The sequence below is a fragment of the Phyllostomus hastatus genome, unplaced genomic scaffold (genome assembly GCF_019186645.2).
Source record: "Phyllostomus hastatus isolate PE091 unplaced genomic scaffold, TTU_PhHast_1.1 phas_contig_1, whole genome shotgun sequence".
Lineage (NCBI taxonomy): Eukaryota > Metazoa > Chordata > Mammalia > Chiroptera > Phyllostomidae > Phyllostomus > Phyllostomus hastatus.
Genome location: NW_025333498.1, coordinates 14206775 through 14226391, shown reverse-complemented (window position 1 = coordinate 14226391; position 19617 = coordinate 14206775). Strand labels below are relative to the sequence as shown.

Below are 19617 nucleotides of genomic sequence, written 5' to 3'. Positions count from 1 at the left end.
CTCTATATCCCTCTTTCCCTGTGTGATTTTCACCATAGCGTTTAGCATTATCTAACATGTTATATATTTATACTTCTTAAAAGTAGCAACCTCCTCCTTCAGGAAAATGAGGGTTTTCAGGCAGGGATTCTGTTTTGTTCATTGCTATATACCAGCACCTAGAGTAGTGCACCCTTCCCACGCCCTCCCTGCCGTCACCGCTTCATACGTGTATGTAGAATAAATAAAATAATTTTGGTAGAAAAAGGAGTGAGCTATAGAGGATCTGTGTTCCTTACACCATTATTGCAGCCAGGCCTGGAGAAGATGACACATGTAGATGAATGACTAGAAAGACAATTCCCAGCATTGCTGTTGCCTTATTTTTTTCTTAACCCCTATACATAAATTTCTAACTTTGCTGACTGGTAAGCATTACAGTGAATGAATTTGTTCTTTTCTTCCTCTTCCTTTTATCAGTGTTGTCTTCTGATGGAGATTCTAGTGAATGTTAGAATGACAAAAATAAAGGAGGAAAATGAGTATTAGAAAGCTCTCAAGTGCAGTTAAAAGCTTCTAATTAATCTAAAAGTCTACACCTGATTTTGGAAATTTAAACATGAGGCATTTTGTAAAGATATTTATATTTTTGGCACCTTCCTTTAAAATGCTCAGCCAGCCATATACATTATTTAAAATCTTTCTTATATATTCTCTTTCAGGATGCCACTATATTAATATGTAAGGAACTTGTAAAAATAGATACTATCATGAAGTAATGACATATTCTTTTTTTTTAAATATTTTATTTATTTATTTTTAGAGAGGGAAAGGAGGGGGAGAGAGAGAGAGAGAGAGAGAAACATCAATGTGCGGTTGCTGGGGGTCATGGCCTGCAACCCAGGCATGTACCCTGACTGGGAATTGAACCTGCGACACTTTGGTTCGCAGCCCGTGCTCAATTCACTGAGCTACGCCAGCCAGGGCTTAGTAATGACATATTCTTCATTCTTAATTGATTGCATGGAGGGAGGAGGCAAAATAATTTAGCCGTAATTACTTAGAGAAAAAAAGTATTCCTTTCTCCAGTCAATTTTGCCTGTTGGTACATGTCAGCAGCCAACAGGGAACTTTCTCCTTTAAGACCCGGAACTGCACGTTTCACATATATGATGGTAAATGTTGGAGAGATGTGATTCTGCCAGAGGGTGAGAACAGCTGAATCTTATATATGGGAGGAAATAGTAGCTTAATTGTCATTTAGGTAATTGGTTTTAGATACTTTATTTCCTTGGAAACTTGGATTTTGTTGTATGTGAAAGCTATGGTAATAGTCCATTGCATTAATCAATACACACAAGTACGAGTTCAGAAAATACAGTTGGAAGGGTGTAAACAATTACCTATAAGATCATGATTCAATTCTTGATCCCAAAGCAAACAATGTAAATAGCCTCCTGATGATTTTTTAATACAAAGTATGCTTAGTGCCTTTTAATATTGTTGTGTTTTCCATTTTATATTATTGGTCCACTTGGGCAATAGGGTTTCAGAGAATTACAGTTTTTTTACTGAAGAACTTGACTGTCCAGTAAAATAAAATACGATAACATTTCAAAAGGCCACTGATCAAAACTGGTAGGATTATGTCATGCTACTTTAATCAAGGTAAAGGTTTCCCATTTTCTTTGAAAAACACTCAAAAGGTAACTTTAATAAACAAGTAAATGCTACAGATGTTGAAACAGTGAAGATAAGGGAGATAGAACAGGGAAAGTAATTAACATTTATAAAGCTATAAATATTTGCTAGGTGCTCTGCTAACTTAATCTCCTGTAGTTATTCTTCTCGAAATGCTGTGGAGTAGATATTATTTCTTTCAAATAAAGGTACGCTAAAACTCAGAATGTATAGTAAATTGCCCAAAGGTATGAGCAGTAATCACGAGTGCCAGAATTTGAATTTCAGTTCATGTCCTCCTGCTCCACATCCTGTCCTCTTGCTTAAGGCCTTAAAATAGCAAAAATAGGCAAAAAGCTAAAGAGTGAAATGAACAAATAGCCTTTGAAGAGAGACACAATTTTAAAAGTGTATGAAAAGAAATACTAAACATTATTGTTTTTCTTTTAAAATTATAAAACCTCTATTTAATTTTGACACTAGTTTACCCGCCTTACTTCAGATGTTAAAACAAATGAATCAGCAATTTTAATTTCCTTATTCTAGATAGTTCATTGTTTTCTCAGTCCTTGCACAGAAGTCAGTTTGACTTTTTGGTTTTTATACTTCCTCATTGTAGGTTTCTAACATGTTGGCCATATCAGGTAATAAAATCATTGAAGGTCAGATCACGTTACATTTTATGTGCATTTTTAGGTTCTAGGCTTATAGGCCTTTATTTGCTGACGACTCAAATTTGAAGAAATAATTTATTTTTAGAAATTATTAGCTATAACTTGAATATAGCAAGGTTTGATTGCATATTTATTGAGAGATTCTGTCTCATATAAATAGAAATTTTTATTTCTGTCATATTTCTCATATTTTTAATTTCTATGTGGTCAAAAATATGACTACATGGAAGCCAACTAAACTATTTGGTTTCATTTGTTGCTTAGAAGAAACTAGGTAAGCCTGAATACAAAATATATTTCATATGTGCTGGGACAGTGAAGTGCTTCCCTTTGCAAGCTCAGCTTCTAAACTGCTAAATAAAGATCGGAGTGCTCCAGGGCTCAGCCCTGAGGCAGTTTGCTCTGGGTGTTCATTCACTCCCTTAGGCATCACCTCAGTAGGGGGACTTCAAACACCATCTGTGTGCCGCTGCTTCCCAAATAGCAGAAGAAGGCATCAGCCACCACTACCACCAGGGCCACTGCAGCAGCATCCCAACCGGTCTCTCTGCTTCCACTCTTGCTCCCCTACTGCTTCTTCCCTTGCCGCCAGAGTAATCTGTGTAAAACTCAGTGTTTTCTCCTCACATTCAGAGTAAAACACGAAGTTCTTATCAGAACCTTCAAGGATACTCACAGTGAGTCTTTCTGTTTGTCCTCATCTCTTAGTACTTTTTTCCTCTAGTAGTATTGGCCTTCTTGCTGTTCCTCAAATGTATCAGGCTCTCCTGCCCTTCAAGTCCTTTGCTGGTTGTTCCCTTTTTTCCTGATGGTCTTTGCCTTGTTTCTCCCTCCAGATGTTTGCATCGCTCACCTTCCCCTTCATTTCTCTCTCTGACAAAAATGCCACCATCTTAGAGATGTCTTCCCTGTTCTCTTGAGTAGTTTCTGTGCTCATTTGAGTAAGTTCAGCGAGGTTACTGACTTTATCTTGTTCATGACTGTGTTCCCATGTCCCTAGAACTGTGCCTGGCAGGTCTACACAGTAGATGTTCAATGAATATGTTAAGTGAGTAGGTAAGTGCTCACAGACTTGGGGAACTTTTACAAACTATCACATATCTCTGAATTTTTCATATTAGAATGGCATTAGTCTCATTGCTAATTTAGTTTCACATGTTTAATAATCAGGCCTTTTTTGAATATAGAATCTAATTGTGGAATGGCTCAGGTTCTGAGATCTGTAGAGAAGTATCCAGCCATGTAATTTGAAAAATAGAGACATTTATTGGAGAAGATTCAAGATACAAAAAACATTGTCCACAGGACAATGACACCTCAGCCCCCTTCAAAGTAGGCACCTTGGGACCTCAGTTCCAGTTGCCATTAGCTGCCCCATCGTATTTTCCTGAATCTCATCAGTGATCTGAAATCTCTTCCCTTTCAAAGGTCATATTAGTTTTGGGGAAAAGCCAGAAGTCACAGGGTGCTAAATCTGGGCTCTAGAGGGGCTGAGTCACCTGAGTGATTTGATGTTTTGCCAAAAAACTCTGCACAAGGTGTGATGCGTAAGCCAGCGTGTTGTCATGACAAAGCTACCAATCCCCAGTTTCCCATAGCTATGGCCTCTGAATCATCTAAATAGTCTCCATGGAGGAATGTTCAAGCTTAACACAAAATTTGATACAGATGCGTTGCTCTGTTTGCTTAATCATTTTGAATGTGACAGCCACACAGTACACATGCTCACTCAATGTCGTCTACTGCCCCCACTGACTAGTGCAGGGAAGTCGTCATTGTTCACACATGCATATTCCAGTCCATTCTCCATGGCTGCCAGGTTACATTGATGTTGCTCAAACCGTTTGCATTATATTAACAATGGCTGGACTTTTTCCAGACAGACCTCATATTCCATAATATTTATGGGTAAGAGAATTAACAGAGTCATTCAGTGGAAAAGTAGTGTAAAATAATGTGCTATCTCTACAATTTTCAACACTTTAGTATTCTTCCGTAGAAGCATTATATATTTAAGATTTCATATAGGCTTTGTCTTAAAACAAGTAAAAGTTTGAGAGGCTTATAAACTGAGGGCAAAGAACATAGACTTTGGAATGAAATCTGTATCTAACTCTTGACTCTGCACTTAACTAGCTGTGTGATCTGAGGGTAATAACTTCTCTGAGCTGAAGTGTTCCCATCTGCAAAACAGGAATAGTACCTACCTCACAGATTATTGTAAGACTTAAATGTAATAATGTATGTAATTAAAGCATTTACAGTGTCTTACATGTAGTAGGCACTTAAAAAACAGTAGCTTTTCTTAAAAAAAGGAAAGCAATAGACAGTACCAAGTGGAAATATGGTTTATATTCTTTTCTAAAAATCCTCTCCCACCCCAAATGCACACAAAAAAACCTGTAGAGGCCATTAAAGATACATGTGTTACTCAACCTGAAATAAAAGGTCTGGGAAGACAGGATTTAAAAAAAAATCTTTCCTACCTGGTCACGGAGGTCCCTGCTGCTGTCTGCTTCTGCCTCTGCTGCTCTGTGTGCAAGTGAGAGGAAAAGATGGGGAAGGGAACAACTCTAGAAGTACTTGAAACCAAAATTAAGGGTAACAGTGGGAGATTCTTTGTGGTCACGCTCCCCGTGCTATTGATCCTGGGACCGAGATTTCAGCCATTGTGGAAACAGACTATACTTATGTGCTTTTGCAATCTTCAAATCAGATGACTCAATCAGAGAAACAGTTCGTGGTGTTTGAGGGCAACCATTGTATTTCTACTTTTCTTATCCATCAAAGACAAACAATGCATGTGAAGCTTGCCTCTCAAAATATGGAGAGCTACACCAAGTTGTGCAACCCTGCATAGTTCAAGACCCTTCTGCACCTTGGACCTTTCAGAGTGGTCCCTACCTATAGTCAGAATACTGTTAAAGTACATTGTGAGAAGCCCTTGTTGAATGTGTAGTGCACCCTGCCCTTTTCCTTGTTATCACCAGCGTGACCCAAGCCATTGAGGTTTCCCTCTGAGGAAGAAAATGTGGACTTGAAGCATATAGGGGCTGTGCTTAATTAAAGGGTCTTTGTAGACTGTGATTACCAGAGACAGCCAGATAGATGTATATCCTCCATCCTCTCTTTTAAGACTATCTTCCCTGCCGCTGCCTGGGATGTTATTATCGAGATGGTATTGGCACTTCCCACCAGCCACCTCCTTATTTTGGATGACTCCATGGAGATGGAAATCTGGGCTTACTTCCCTCTTTTTGGAGCATGGAAGACCCCTTGCATTGTTCACTATACCCTCCCAAGCTATGATTGGGGTGCCCCATATACAGTGAAGGTGAGGTTTGTGGACCAGGTGTTTGATGAGCATGTGGTAGATTTTCTGACTGTGAAGGTCATCTTGCCTATAGGGGCAGGAATATCCAAGTTGGCAGTCCTTACGAAATCAGCCATGGCCCAGATGAGTTCCACTATACCTGCCTGGGCACATTTGGCTGCCTGTGAATGTTGCCTACAGGAAAAACCTGGTGGAACCAAAAAAAGAAAGAAAGAAGGAGGGAAAATCCGGTAGAACAGGACATCAGGGTGCACTACACATTCAACAAGGTGCTCACACTGCAGGAGCCCCTGCTGGTGGGGGGCCCTTTTCTACGTCTTGTTCTTTCTTCACAGTCTTTGTCTACATTAGGGTATACTTTTTCATCACAAGGGATCTGCCGCAGGAGCCAGGACAAGGGTGGCTTGCATCACAGAGCAGACCCTGGTCAGTAAGCAAATACGTCACTGCCATGACTTTGGTAAGACTATCAGTAAGTGTAAGCAGTCCCTCAACAGTGTTATGAGCCTGGAGATGGAACACAAGGCCTTGGCCAGTGGTATTGCTTTGCTGTAGTCCAGGTGAAAGACAGAGTGCTCTGACCTCTGCGACAGAGTGAATGAAGTGCAGAAGCCGGATGCATAGGTCAAGTAGCTGGTGCTGAAGTCAGCCATAGGAGCTAAGCAGCTGGTGGCTGGCAAGCTCAAGAAAGACACATGTAGAGAAAGAGTAAAGCTCATCTTCAGGGAAAGTGATAGGAGCTGGTTACCAAAATCAACCACATCCTAGATGTTCTGTAGCCCCTTGCCAGTTATCCCCAGGGTGGGCCCAGAGTGCTGCGCTTACAGATGGCAAGCGTGTGTGTGAGGGTGAACACGGAGGCCAGTGAATGCTGGCATCTGTATTTTACAAAAGGCCTTCAAGGAAGAGAAGCCAGGCCCTTCCTCAGGTGCACAAGAAGTTTAGTTTTTGTCCCTAAAGTGTTTTAAAAAACAAATGAACAAAAACTTATTCCATTAAAATATCTTTGTGTTTTGAACAAAGAAATTTTCAGTATTTGATTGGTTTGATTTTGTTCTGTAGCCTATGATATTCTTTCAAGCCTGTAAGTTACTTGCTTTGTACCTTTCTGATTCCTGATGTTTGGATATTTTGCAAATGTGTGCAATTTTTTAAACTATTTTTTAAAATCTTCACCTGGGCATATGTTCACTGATTTTAGAGGGCAAGCGGGGGAGAAAAATGTTGATGTGAGAGAGAAACATTGATCAATTGCCTCCAGTATACAACACACCCCGACTAGGGATCAAACCCAAAACCTTTTGGTGTGTGGGACGAAGCTCCAACCAACTGAGCCACCTGGCCAGGGCTGTGCTTGTTTTTTAAAGCATGTATAACCAAAAGAAAATAAAGCAAGTACTATGAAAAAAATTGTCCTTCAGCTGCAGTTGACATATTATATTAGTTTCAGGTGTATAACATAGTGATTAGACATATAATAACTTACAAAGTGTTCACCCCAATAAGTCTAGTATGTGGTTTGGGTTCTTAAACCCTTGCCCTAACCATTGAAGAAAGGTTTACAGTTTGTTTGAAAAAAGATCCAAATTTAAGGGATATGATTCAATAATTGTCTTACGTAATTTTCATTCATAACCTGCAGTTGGTCTCACTCTATAGGAAGTTCTGTTATTGTACAATCTCTATGAAAGAGAAATAATTTTCTTTACGCTGTTCTCTACAAAGTTTGGTATAGAAAAATGTCTATTTTCATAAATGCTTTTCTGCTTAAAGTTAGTCATCTAAAAAAATTGTAAATTTCAGATATCCTGTATAGGTTCATAAGCCAGAAACCTTTCTATATAAATTTTAAAGAGTGGGTTTAATTGTCCTGCTAACCTTAATAATAGAGCTTTTGAGAGATCACTTCATGGGTAAAAAAGATTTTCCTTAATTCGCATTCTGATCTTAAAACTCAGGTCAGCCTTATAGCAGCATCTTTATTTACTAACCTTCAGGCAGTGTCGTGACACTCTCAGTGCCATTTTTGAGTTCAAGAGTAGAAGGGCTGGGGGTTGGGAGAATATTGATGTAATTTCTCTTAGAAGGTTTGGCCTGTAATTGTGATTAATAACAGTTGCTTTCACTATCTGGAAGCAGACAGGCTGGTTTGTCTGCCTACAATCATGCTGTGATAAATGGAGCTATTTTAACTCTGGTTTTGTGTATCAAAGAAAACAGATGTAGTCTGGAACTGGAAGCTGTAGGAAATACAAAGCCTGTTTAACTTAATCTTCATAGTGCTTGTTTTTGTAACTGACGAGCTGGTCAGTTTAAACAGCAGAGTTTATGTCAGCCACATATTTAATTTCAATTTATGACTTAAGTTTTTCAGTTGTTCATTTGCTCAAGTTATACCTGAGTCCTTGTCAGGAAGTAAAAAGCCTTGATTAAATATAACCAGTCTTAGTTTAAATATTGGTGTCTCTTACCTAACTAAAATTATTTACTGTTGTTCAGAGAATAATTAGGGGGCAGCTATTTTGTGTGGTCTTAACAGAATCCAGTAGTATCAGAAACTTTAAAAAGAGACTATTCAAAGGAATAAGCAAAAGATCAGCTTTGAGGACATTTATTTAAAACTTGTATTGTGAAATAAAAGACATAGAGATTGGAAAGGAAGAAATAAAATGGTTGCTATTTATATATGACATGATTGTCTTCATAGAAAACCCCAAAGAATCTACAAAAACAAACTCAGAAAGATTGCAGAATACAAGAATACACAAAAAAAATCAGTCACATCTCTGTGTACTAACAACAAACATATGCAGACTGAGATTTAAAATATTTACAATGCCATTTGCAGTTGCTTCAAAGAGAATGAAATAGGCACAAATCTAACAAAATATATGCAGGATCTGTGTTCTGAAAATTACAGAATGCTGATAAAAAAAATCAAGACCTAAATAAATGGGGAGACTATGTGGAAAACTGGACATGGTGAAGATGTCAGTTCTCCTCAGATTGATCTGTTTAATGCAAATCCTACCAAAATTTCAGGGATATTTTTAGTAGATATAGAAAAGATTATTCTAAAATTTACATGGTAAGGCAAAGGAACTAGACTACTAAAACAATTTTGAAAAAAAGAAAAAGTCGTAGGAATCAGTCTGCCTGATTTTAGGACATAGCCACGGTAATCAACACTGTGGTACTGGAGGAGAGACACATTGATCAATGAAACGGAACAGAGAGCCCAGAAAAGGACCCACACCATTATGTCAATTGATTCTGACAAAGGTACAAGAGTAGTCCAATGGTGGAAGCCTATATAGACTGTTCAACAAATGGTGCTGGGACAACTGAACATCTGTAGGCAAACAAAAAACAAAACAAAACAAAAAAAACTTTGACCTTTTACCAAAATGATCTCAAAATAGGTAATGGACTTAAATGTAAAACATAAAGTAATAAAACTTCCAGGCAAAAGGACAGGCAGGGACTCTCCAGGATCTAGAGCTAAGCAAAGAGTTCTGAAACTCACAATTCATTAAAGGAAAAATTAGTAAGTTGGATCTTACCAAAATTTAAAGGGTTTGCTCTATGAAGGACTCTGTTAAGAGGATGAAAGGATAGGCTACGGAGTAGGAGAAAATGTGTGCAAACCACATATCCAACAAATACTTTCGTCTGTAATGTGTAAAGAACTCTCAAAAGTCATGAGAGTGTATTGTATTGGATAGTGAAATACAAACACCTATCACAAAGCTAAAATGAAAGAAGAGTGACAATATCCAATGCTGGTGAGGATGTGGAGAAACTATGTCAGTCGTACGTTGCTGGTATTAATATAAACTGGCATAGCCATTCTGTAGACAGTTTGGCAGTTTCTTATGGAATCAAACATGCAACTACCATTCAAACCAACAGTTACACTCTTGGGCATTTATACCAAGGAACTGAAAACTTCTGTCCACAACAAAAACCCTGTACATTAGTATTCAGAGCAGCTTTACTCAGAATAGCCCCAAGCAGCCTAGATGTCCTTTAACTGGTACAGTAGTCCCCCCCTTTCCATGGTTTCAGTTACCCATGGTGAGTGATGGTTTGAAAATATTAAGTGGAAAATTCTGGAAGGAAACAATTTATAAGTTGTAAATTGCAGGCCGTTCTGAGTAGCATGATGAAGTATCATGCTGTTCTGCTCCATCCTGGCTGGGATGTGAATCGTCTCATACTGTATACACAGACTGCCCAGTAGTCATGTAGCCATCTCGGTTATCAGATAGGCTGCGGTGGTATTGTAGTGCTTGCTCCCAAGCAACCCTTATTCTACTTAAAAATGGCCTCAAAGTGCAAGAGTAGTGATGCTGGCAATCCATGTATGCCACAGGGAAGCTTCCTTTAAGTGGAAAAGCGTGTGTGTATAAGAAAAAGTATATATAGGGTTCTGTACTATTCATGGTTTATGCTTCCACTGGGGGTCTTGTAACGTATATCCTCCTGCGGGTAAGCAGGGGACTACTGTAAGTGGCTAAATAATTGTATATCCGTACCTTGGAATACTACTTAGCAATACAAAGAAAGTAGCTATTAAGACATTCAACAGCCCTGGCTGATGTGGCTCATTGGATTGAGTGCCGGCCTGCAAACCAAGGGGTCGCTGATTCAATTCCCAGTCAAGACACATGCCTGGTTTGCAGGCCAGGTCCGCAGTAGGGGGTGCACAAGAGGCAACCGTACATTGATGTTTCTCTCCCTCTGTTTCTCCCTCCCTTCTCCTCTAAAAATAAATAAGTAAAATCTTAAAAGAAAAACTATTTTTTTTAAAAGACATGCAATAACTCGGGTGAATCTCCATAGAGTTATCTTAGTGGAAAACAAAAAAACAACAATCCCAAAAGCTTTGCGATTTTATTTATATAACATTTTTGTTAGGTAGAAATGTCAAAATTATAGAAATAGAGAATAGGTTAGTGGTTTCCAGGAATCTGGTGTGGGGAGGTGTTGATTATGAACAGGCAGCGCAGGGACCCTTGTGATGACGGAACTGTTCTGGGTCTCGACTATTTCAGTGTCAGTGTCTTGGTTGTGATTTTGTCTTTTTATAGCTACCAGATGAATGTAGCCTTTCCAATATTGAATATTTATCAGATTACCATAAGATAGCAAAAATTTTGTTTTGACCTTTAAATTAAATTTTTTCCTTTGTTTTTTTCCTTTGTGAATAGCTTTTCTTTTTCACAAAACTTTTAAGGTGATTATAATATTTTTTTTCTCTGAAGCAATGTTGTAAATAGTTGGCTCCAGGACCAGACTCTAAAAGCCAATTTAACCCATAATTTAGCCAAACATTTAACAATTTCAACAGTCTCATCTCTGTCACTGGATAAACAGATTTGAGAGCAGACAGAAAACCTGTTGTAACAATATATTGAATTCTGCACCTCCCCACTCATGCAGTTACAGATGCCTGCGCCATGGCGAATGGGCAGGGGCACACTGTCTTTGCCGTCTCTCACCGCGTGTTGCATGCACCTGTCATAGCTTCCTGCCTCGGGCGTATCACCGGAAGAGACTAGGTGCATTGTATGTTACTACTTCTCTTTGGACCTTGAAAGAGAACTCTTTATTCCCAGCAGTTTTATGTACAAGACTCTTCTAAGTACTAAGTGTTTATTGGTCTGAGAATGCATGTACTACTACATTATTAACTTGTCACAGAATAATTTTTATAGTTAGTTGCATGTGTTTAGCAAACAGTTAACCCTAATAGATATTTTCAAGTGTAACATCTGTCAAAATTGACTTTAGGTAGAATTTATTTTTAATGTTCTGCGTTGTAAAACACAAAAGCCAGACAGCTGGCTATTTGTAGCTATTTACATTTAAATTGATTAAAATTAAAAATCTGTTTCTTCATTAGCACTTCATTCAAGTGCTAGATATTCACATGTGGCTGGGGGGCTACGTGTTAAACAGTGTGGATACAGAACATTTCCGTCATCACTGAAAATCCCATTGGACAGTGCTGTGAAACTTTATTTCATATATATTTTAACGGATTGGTTGGAAAAATGGCCAAAAGTGACAAAATGTCTTTCAATTGACATTAGATTCAAGTCTTTAAGCATTAATTTTAAAGAAAGTGTCTTTGCCATCAATGGTTGTTTTTTCTCAGTAGATAAAATCTTGCAATTTCTCTTAATTTGGTCATTAACCTCAAATTTAGAACAAGGTCACCTAGCAACGACATTGGCAGCCAGTCCATTTGATTATAGCAGTGAAGGTGCGTTGCCTTTATGGAAATTGTTTGTGCTCCCAGGAGGTGGACACTTGGAAGCATATAGTTCAGATTTCTTGGACTTGGCACTGTTGCCATTTTTGGCCAGATAACTTCGCTCTGGGGACTGTTTGGTGCATTGTAGTATCTTTAGCGTCATTTCTGGCCTCTACTTACTAAATGCCACTAGTGTTGCCCCAGTCGTGATAACTGAAACTGTCTCCAGACATTGCTGACTGTCTCTGGGGTGCAGACTTGCCTCTGTGGAGAAGCACTGATGGAGTCCAAAGAGTCCTACCTGCTGTAGAATAACTCTGAGTGTATCCAAGAAATTATGTGAGAATATAGGGAATGCAAGGCAGGTATAACCAAAATAAATTAAGCAAACCCAGGTTCCTTTTCATAGAAATTTGAACCCTTACCCCTTATCTAAATAGCTGATGGACAACTGTGATTCAGTGGTTATTTTTTATTTCAGTTAACATTTACTGAATTCTTATTGTGGCATACACATGTTATACAGAAGGGCTACAAGCATGAATAAAATGTGGACTTAGCCTTCAAGGATCATTTGTTGTTTTCTCTCCTCGTCTGCCCTTACCTATCTCATGGTATTTGACCTGTTCACTTGCTTTTGACTTTGTTGGATAGGCATTAATTTCCACAGAGTTTAAACTTCAGCTGTGTCAAGCCATCTTTTGGGGAGAGAGAGCAGAATTAACACATAATTGTGTTCTGAAGACAGACTGAATCCAGCTCTTGTGGTCTGTTATTACCCCAGTAATTTAAACTTTTTTTGTTTTGTAATCTCTAAAGACCTATTGAAGTATCTGTAAGATCTTGGAGATATTATATAAACTGCACCGATGAAACCTTAGCATAAAGACAGTTTAAATATTTAGTGAAAGAAGTATCTTATAACATCAAATATTAATTGCTTTGTTAACTTGGTATTCTTGAATTTTTGCATCTTGATATCAGAAGTCTCATTAGAAGAAAATAAACTAGATGACTTAAAAATCAAATATGACTTTTAAGTCTCCACTCAGCATTCAGTCAGCCTCTTGAATGGTCATAATCCCACCTCATACACCTTTGAAGTCTGGGGTCAGCCTCCCTCAGTTGGAGATTTGTTGGTTGACGTTTAGCATGTACCTTCACCAAAATCAAACACACAGAAATGTGCTTTATTGCACTAACAAATGGACAACTAAATCCTTTTTTTCCACTTGAGATCCCCTGCCCTCCCTAAAGAAACCTCATCGCAGTCAGGTCACCAGGTACCTCAAGGAGTGGAAACAGTCTGTTGTCCTCTCTTTTCATCAGCACCTCGAGTTTCATGGGGCCAGAACCCCATCTGGCAGGAGATCGGGTGTACCTCCAGCACCAGTTCCTTATGTAGTTCACCAGGAGATAGTTGCATTACTTAAATCTTGAAATACAAATGGATGTTTGGATCACTCATACAAGCAGCTAAGTCTAGATTTTGTTTTAAAAATATGACCTATAGTGCTAAAGGTATCCAGTATGCTCAAACTGCAACTTTCAAAATACAGTCATTATAGTAATGGTTAGATGCTTTTATTCTACTTTGGCTAAACTCTACTTCTGAGCTTTCACTTCTGTCATCTAAATGTACAGTCTATTTCATGATGAGTATATAATAAGTCTTTTCAACTCTGTGATCAAATTCATAATGCAAACAGTTTTAACTGTATCTAGCTAAAAAGAACTCTGGCAAGTAGAACCTAGATTTATCACTTTTAAGAGAGGACTATTGGGTAGTGTCTGCTAAGTCTTCAGGGCCTTAGAGCACAGAGTGGTTCCAGATAATTTTTGATGGCTGGGCTGACCACCGTGTCCACACTTCACACACACGCCACTCACTACCCACTCCCCCTTACATTTATGCCTGTCTGTCCTTTTATGCTGTTGGTCATACCACAAAGGTGTTCTTTCTTGGAGTTGTTAGCACCCAGAGGGAGTTGTTGGCCCTGTGAGTTCAAAGGTACCCTCCAAAGCTTCATTTTTTTCTGTTCTAAAAGCAAGTTTTCAAAAATATAGTGTATATTGTAGAAGAACACAAAATACTTGCTTCATCCAGCCTGTATGTACATTATCTGAAATTAAACTGTAAAAAAGTTTCACTGTAAACTGTGAACTCTTTTAATTTAAGCCGATGAAGAATTTCCCCCATTTGTTTTCTGTAATGTTTAGTATTTTACTGGCTTATGTTTTTTGTATCTTTAAAAATGCTCTGAGGCCCTTAAATACCAGGCTTAAATACTTTGGGTATTCTGTATTTAGAACAATTGTGAACTGTGGAATACAGGGTCCCTATTTTACTTTTAAAGGTGGTGGAACTGGCTTTCTGTAGCACCAGTGTTGACACTCAGGCTAGGTTTATACTTCTATAGAAAATCAGAAGTTAAAGGAATATAGTTGAGTCAGTAGTCATGAATATCCCACCTCAGGTAATACAGGTCTGGAAAGAGTATTAGGATTCATGTGATATGAATGTATACATGCCTTTTCATGGATCACTATACATACAAGGGATGCTTCCGTCTTAGGCTACCTGTTTTTGCTGGTTTTATTCATTGTCCTGTCTTTCAGTATGACATGCTGCTTAAGGAACAGAGTCTCATTTCCATTCCTGAAAACGAGGTTTACAAATGTCGAAGCGGCTCCTATAGAGTCGTGAACACGTGTGTCACGTGTGTCCAGACCAGTGCAGCCCGCTCATTTCTCCTGTATGTACATTATCTGGCAGGACAGATGAAGATGGGACACATGGCACCATCATTGTTATTGTCAGTTAGCTCTAGAATAAAAACTCTTCTACTTTGAAATGTGATCTCTCTTTGGGATTAGGACCTGGGGGGGGGGGGGGTTGTTGTTGTTTTTAATTCATCAATCCAAGACAGCCAGAGAAGGTTCTTTAGAATTTTATAAAGAGCTATTTCCAATCATTGTCTTATCACAAAGACTCACTGAACATTTTTACTTAGATTGTGTTTTTTTGTTTGGACACTTAATCAATGTATTGATTTAAATTGTTAAGCAAAATGAAAAAGATTCCTAGCCCCTTTAATTGCATGAGCCGTGATTTCTGATCTCATTTGAAATTCTGTTATCACTCACAGAAGCTCATAGACCTCTGCCATGAAGGGGTTAAATTCTTTCATTAACTATGTTTATGAGGGGCCATGGCCATGCTGCCTGTACTGCCTTTTTAAAAACTTTCTAGTTCACTAATCAAATGTATGTTAGATTGATTATTGTAAAAGTATAAACCATAGAAAATTTGACAAGATAGATGTGTAAATTATCCTTCTGACAGAACTAATGATGCACTCCAAGCACCTTCTGTTTTCCAGCACTTGGTGAGCGACTTCATTAAATATGCAGTGGCTGTTGGGTGGCTTCTCAAATGATGGTTCAGTTCCTTGTGGAATTGCATCATTACTAGAGGTGTAAAACCAGGCAGACAAGCTCGCTGTTGGGCATCCTGCTGAGGTTCTAATGTGCTCCATCTTGTTGGAGCAGTTGTTTGCAGTCTTTTCGGCACAATTAGATCTGTGACCACAGGACGCATTCAGTGAAGCTACATTACAGATAACAGTGGAGACTGGCACTCGCCGCTCTCCGCCCCTCCGCGGAGCTGCCTCCGCGTGGGCGGCTTAGCACAGTGCCGCTTCTGCTGGTTTTTAATCCCTTGGAGCAAATCTGGAAATAACTGATTTGTAACTTTTTTAAAGTTCTTAAAATCTTAGGATATTTGAGGTGAAAAGACTGTTTTTAATCCTTTTGCAGGTGAGAAAACAGACTGAAGCCTTGTGCTGAGTTGTCCCTTAGGAAGATAGTAGGAGGACCTGGTGGAATATCTTTTAGGTGCTAGAGATTCCGTAAATAGGAATTTGTACTGCCTGACTTCTAATTTTAGAACTTTTTAAGCAAAAAAATTTTTTTTTGAATTTAAGAATTTTTTCTTGCTGAACCTCATTTCCCCCATCTTAACACCAGCAACACTTTTTTTTATTTCTAGAAGCTAAGCAGAAATACTTTGCTTTCAAAGGGTATCATGTTATTTATTATTTTAATGACAGTTTGATGTTTTTCTGGAGAACTGGGCACAAAAGATGCTTTGAATTGAGCTTGAAGTGGTATTTAAGGTTTCCAAAAGGTAGATGCTATGGTGTATCACTGCAGCCTGATAAATGGGAGCACATTTTAGAATGACAGGCTGCATACCTTAATGAAAGAAGGTTTCCCATTTCCGTGGCCAATTAAAGGACCGTTGATGACTTTGGGTCATTAATGAACATTTGTGGAAAATGACCATTGGAATTCAATTATTACAGTAATACATTTGAAAAGTACTAACTACAAATAGTCCTATTTGTAAATTAAAAGATTTATCCATTTCACCACAGATAAGTCAGCATATTGCTTTGCTTTTTAATGCCAAAACATAAAGCACATATCCTTTCTTATAAAAGTTCTACTTAGGTTATGTTTTTATTGAGTACTTTTTTAAAGATGATTTATGCTGCTAGCCTTTATATTACTTCATTATTTTTCTCAGAAAAAATTAGTAAGACCAAGAACAAAGAGGGGGAGCATGCTTTTTACAGTATATAAAAGCAGAAGAGTAAGTTTAAGATGAGTCAGGTGTTTGATTTACTTAGTACCCAAAGAAATCTCTAATTTGGGGAAAATAGGAAGAAAGTAACCATTATTTGGGAACATGCAAATGTATTTAAAAGTAATATGAAAAGAAAATGCAAATGGAAAAGCTTCATAACCAGGTTCTTTTTTTCCCCCTTAAACCCAGGGTTCATATTTTCTTAAAAATTTCTAAGCCTTTGTTTTCCTTAAAATATTTTGTGTGTGTGTATCCTGCTATTTTTGCTATATTATACCCAACAAATTTACCTGAACGCAGTATTTTTCTTGAATTAACTTCATTTTCTCTGAAACTTTGGCTGTTTGGGTTGTTAAGACAGGAGGGGGATTCTTTTGAAATGCACATTTTTCTCATTTTGTTATTTGTAAAATGGGCCATAATCTCAGTCCAAGCTTTCTTCGTCTTCATTCCGTAGTTTACAGGAAAAGGAGACTCTGTGGGGCACAGGCCTCCCCGGGGAATGCATCGCGCTTAATGAGCTTGATAGTCTGGTGGGCTCAATAAATCAAATAAAGCAAAACATTTCTCATTTTTGAATAAAAGCATTTATCACACAGTGTTTGTTCATTCGTGGTCACAAGATTGATTGGTTCCCAGCATCACAGTGTATATTGAAGCATTTTTTATTTTGTTTTTCCAGTGGGCAAGTTACGGAAGCAATGGCTAAAGGAAAGTATCTCTGATGTCGGCTTTGGGATGCTGAAGTCTGTCAAGGAATATGTGGACCCCAATAATATCTTTGGAAACAGGAACCTTTTATAAATCCAGTACTGTTGTTATGAAAAAAGTCACTTTTTTTTTAAGTCTTCAACTATTGTTATGCCAGTAATCATATATATCATGGACTATATCTCAGCTGCATTTGTTTGTTGGTTTAACATGTTTGTTTCATTCTGTAGTTTGTTTTGTTTCTGCATTTATGGATGGACAGATGGTATTCCAAAGTCTCTCTCATTTCACTGTCATTTCAAATTTCAGGCAGCATAAGTCTGCCAGTTGTTACTGTGGAGGAAGATGCTGCCAGCTGTTTTGTATTGACGTTTCCTCTTGGGAACAAAGGTGGATTTTGGTGTCACCTATTGCTTATCCAGACTCTTTTTAAAAACATCTCCGAGAAGCAGATATTTTGGGGAGGATTCCACTGAGGAGCGATACACGTGGGGTTCAGGGCGCATTCCAGTGTGAATCGGCCACTAAGGGAGGGGACTCATGAAACAGTATTGGCCGCCTGTTACTTAGGATGTTTTCAGTTCTGTAAGGTGCTTGGCCTACCCTTTTTTTTATTTTTTGAAATTAGTGTACAGTTGTAAAACTTGGAATCATCAATATACAAAATAATTCTGTTTGGGGACACATTTTTGTTCTCCATGTTTCTGTTTCTGCTGAAGTCTGAGTTGTATTTGTATCACTGAGATAACCTATTGTTATATTCTATTTCATTCATAATAGGTTTTATAAGAAGCTGATTTATATTACTCAGTGTTTGTGAAGAACAGGTTTACCATGAAATGAATGCCTTTATTCAGCTCAGACCCCTAGTGTGCATGGTTGCACACGTGTCGCTGAGACGCAGGAGCTGCAACAGGCGGGAAGGAAGACTGCTCACACTTGGTGTCTGCAGCCGGAAGCTTGTTTGGCGAGAGAAACACAGTCACCTCTCAGCTATTGAATTTGAAAGCTTCAGCAATTTCGACGATAAAAATTAAAATCTTTTTAAAAAAATTAACCCAAACAACATGATAAATTTTCATATAAAAGTAAAGTTTCAGTTTAGTTTTTAATAATGGCTTAACACCTCTTTTGAATTACTGGTTGGTTTAACCTAAACTTTAAAAAACCTGTAATGTATTAATATACATAGCATAATCAAAAGTTTGAAATATCATATTTCTTAAATAATGAGAACATTAGTCACATTTAGCATACATTTTTACATTCAAATCTGGATGCTAAAATAAGTGAAAGGGTTACTTTGAATCACTGTCAAGGCTTATGACTCACATTTTGAGATGGATTCTTTTTTTAATGCAATACCTAACTTTTGATAATTTTTTTAAATTAATATTTGATCAGTAGGTTACAATGCAGATGATCCTATAAAAGGACACACTGTCTGTCTATGTAGCAGCAGCTCCAGAGTATTTTGGGGCAGTTTGATACCTTTTATATGTGAAGATAGCCTTAACCAGAGAAGTAAAAATTTAAAGTTGACAAAATGGTATTTTTAAGACTTCAAAATGATAAATGATTTTAATTAATAAAATTGGCCTCAGACTAATAAACAAATCTGTAAACAAATCAAAATTAAATATTAGTTTAACAACAAAAACTAAATATTGATTTATTAGAAGCTGCCTCTCCACATTGGTGATTTATTTTTAATTACAAAATTTCCAGCAGATCTGTGCTTAAAGACCTTGATATTTGAAATAGGTGGATACTTGATGAGGAAATTATACTTGCCTCTATAATGATAAAAATCTCAGCTTTATAAAATGCATCTATTCATGAAAGTGATTTCTCTAATTGGTGATCAAAATGTAAAATTTTAATATGGTACTAATATCTCACTGGAGTGTATACATGTTTCTGAGTAATTTTTTAAAAATAAAACTTACAGATTCATAAGCAGATTCATTCTGTTGCATGTGATTGTTACAACATTCTTTCCCAGGGAGTTCAAATTTCAGCAACCTCAGAAATCTGTATTTGATATTAGGAAACTATAAATTTAACACCTGAAGTTGTCATGTTCACCATTCTACACAAACCTCATGGAAATCAGTGATTTATGTCTTTGTTTTCCTTTGCCCGTGTTTGCCGGATTCCCCAACCTTGGTTTTGTGGTGATAACTACATTTTGTAGTCGGAATCATTTCTACAGGGATCATTTTGAAACACATGAACACCCATCAGTACTGTTTCGCTCTGATTTAGTAAATCAGAACGCATTCCCCCTTTTCATACACCCATTCTGAGGTGCCGCTGCATATGC

The 19617-nt window shown here is 37.8% G+C and overlaps 1 protein-coding gene and 1 pseudogene across 1 annotated transcript in view; both read left to right on the top strand.

The window, feature by feature from the left end:
- Positions 1–19255, top strand: part of AGPS (alkylglycerone phosphate synthase) — a 144119-nt gene extending 124864 nt beyond the window's left edge. Inside the window, exon 20 of the mRNA XM_045838437.1 lies at positions 17263–19255. Coding sequence (XP_045694393.1) covers positions 17263–17384 — 122 coding nt within the window. The 3' untranslated portion in view covers positions 17385–19255. The remainder of the gene's footprint in view (positions 1–17262) is intronic.
- On the top strand, positions 1089–6446 carry LOC123809223 (annotated as a pseudogene).
- Positions 19256–19617: the final 362 nt, after the last annotated feature.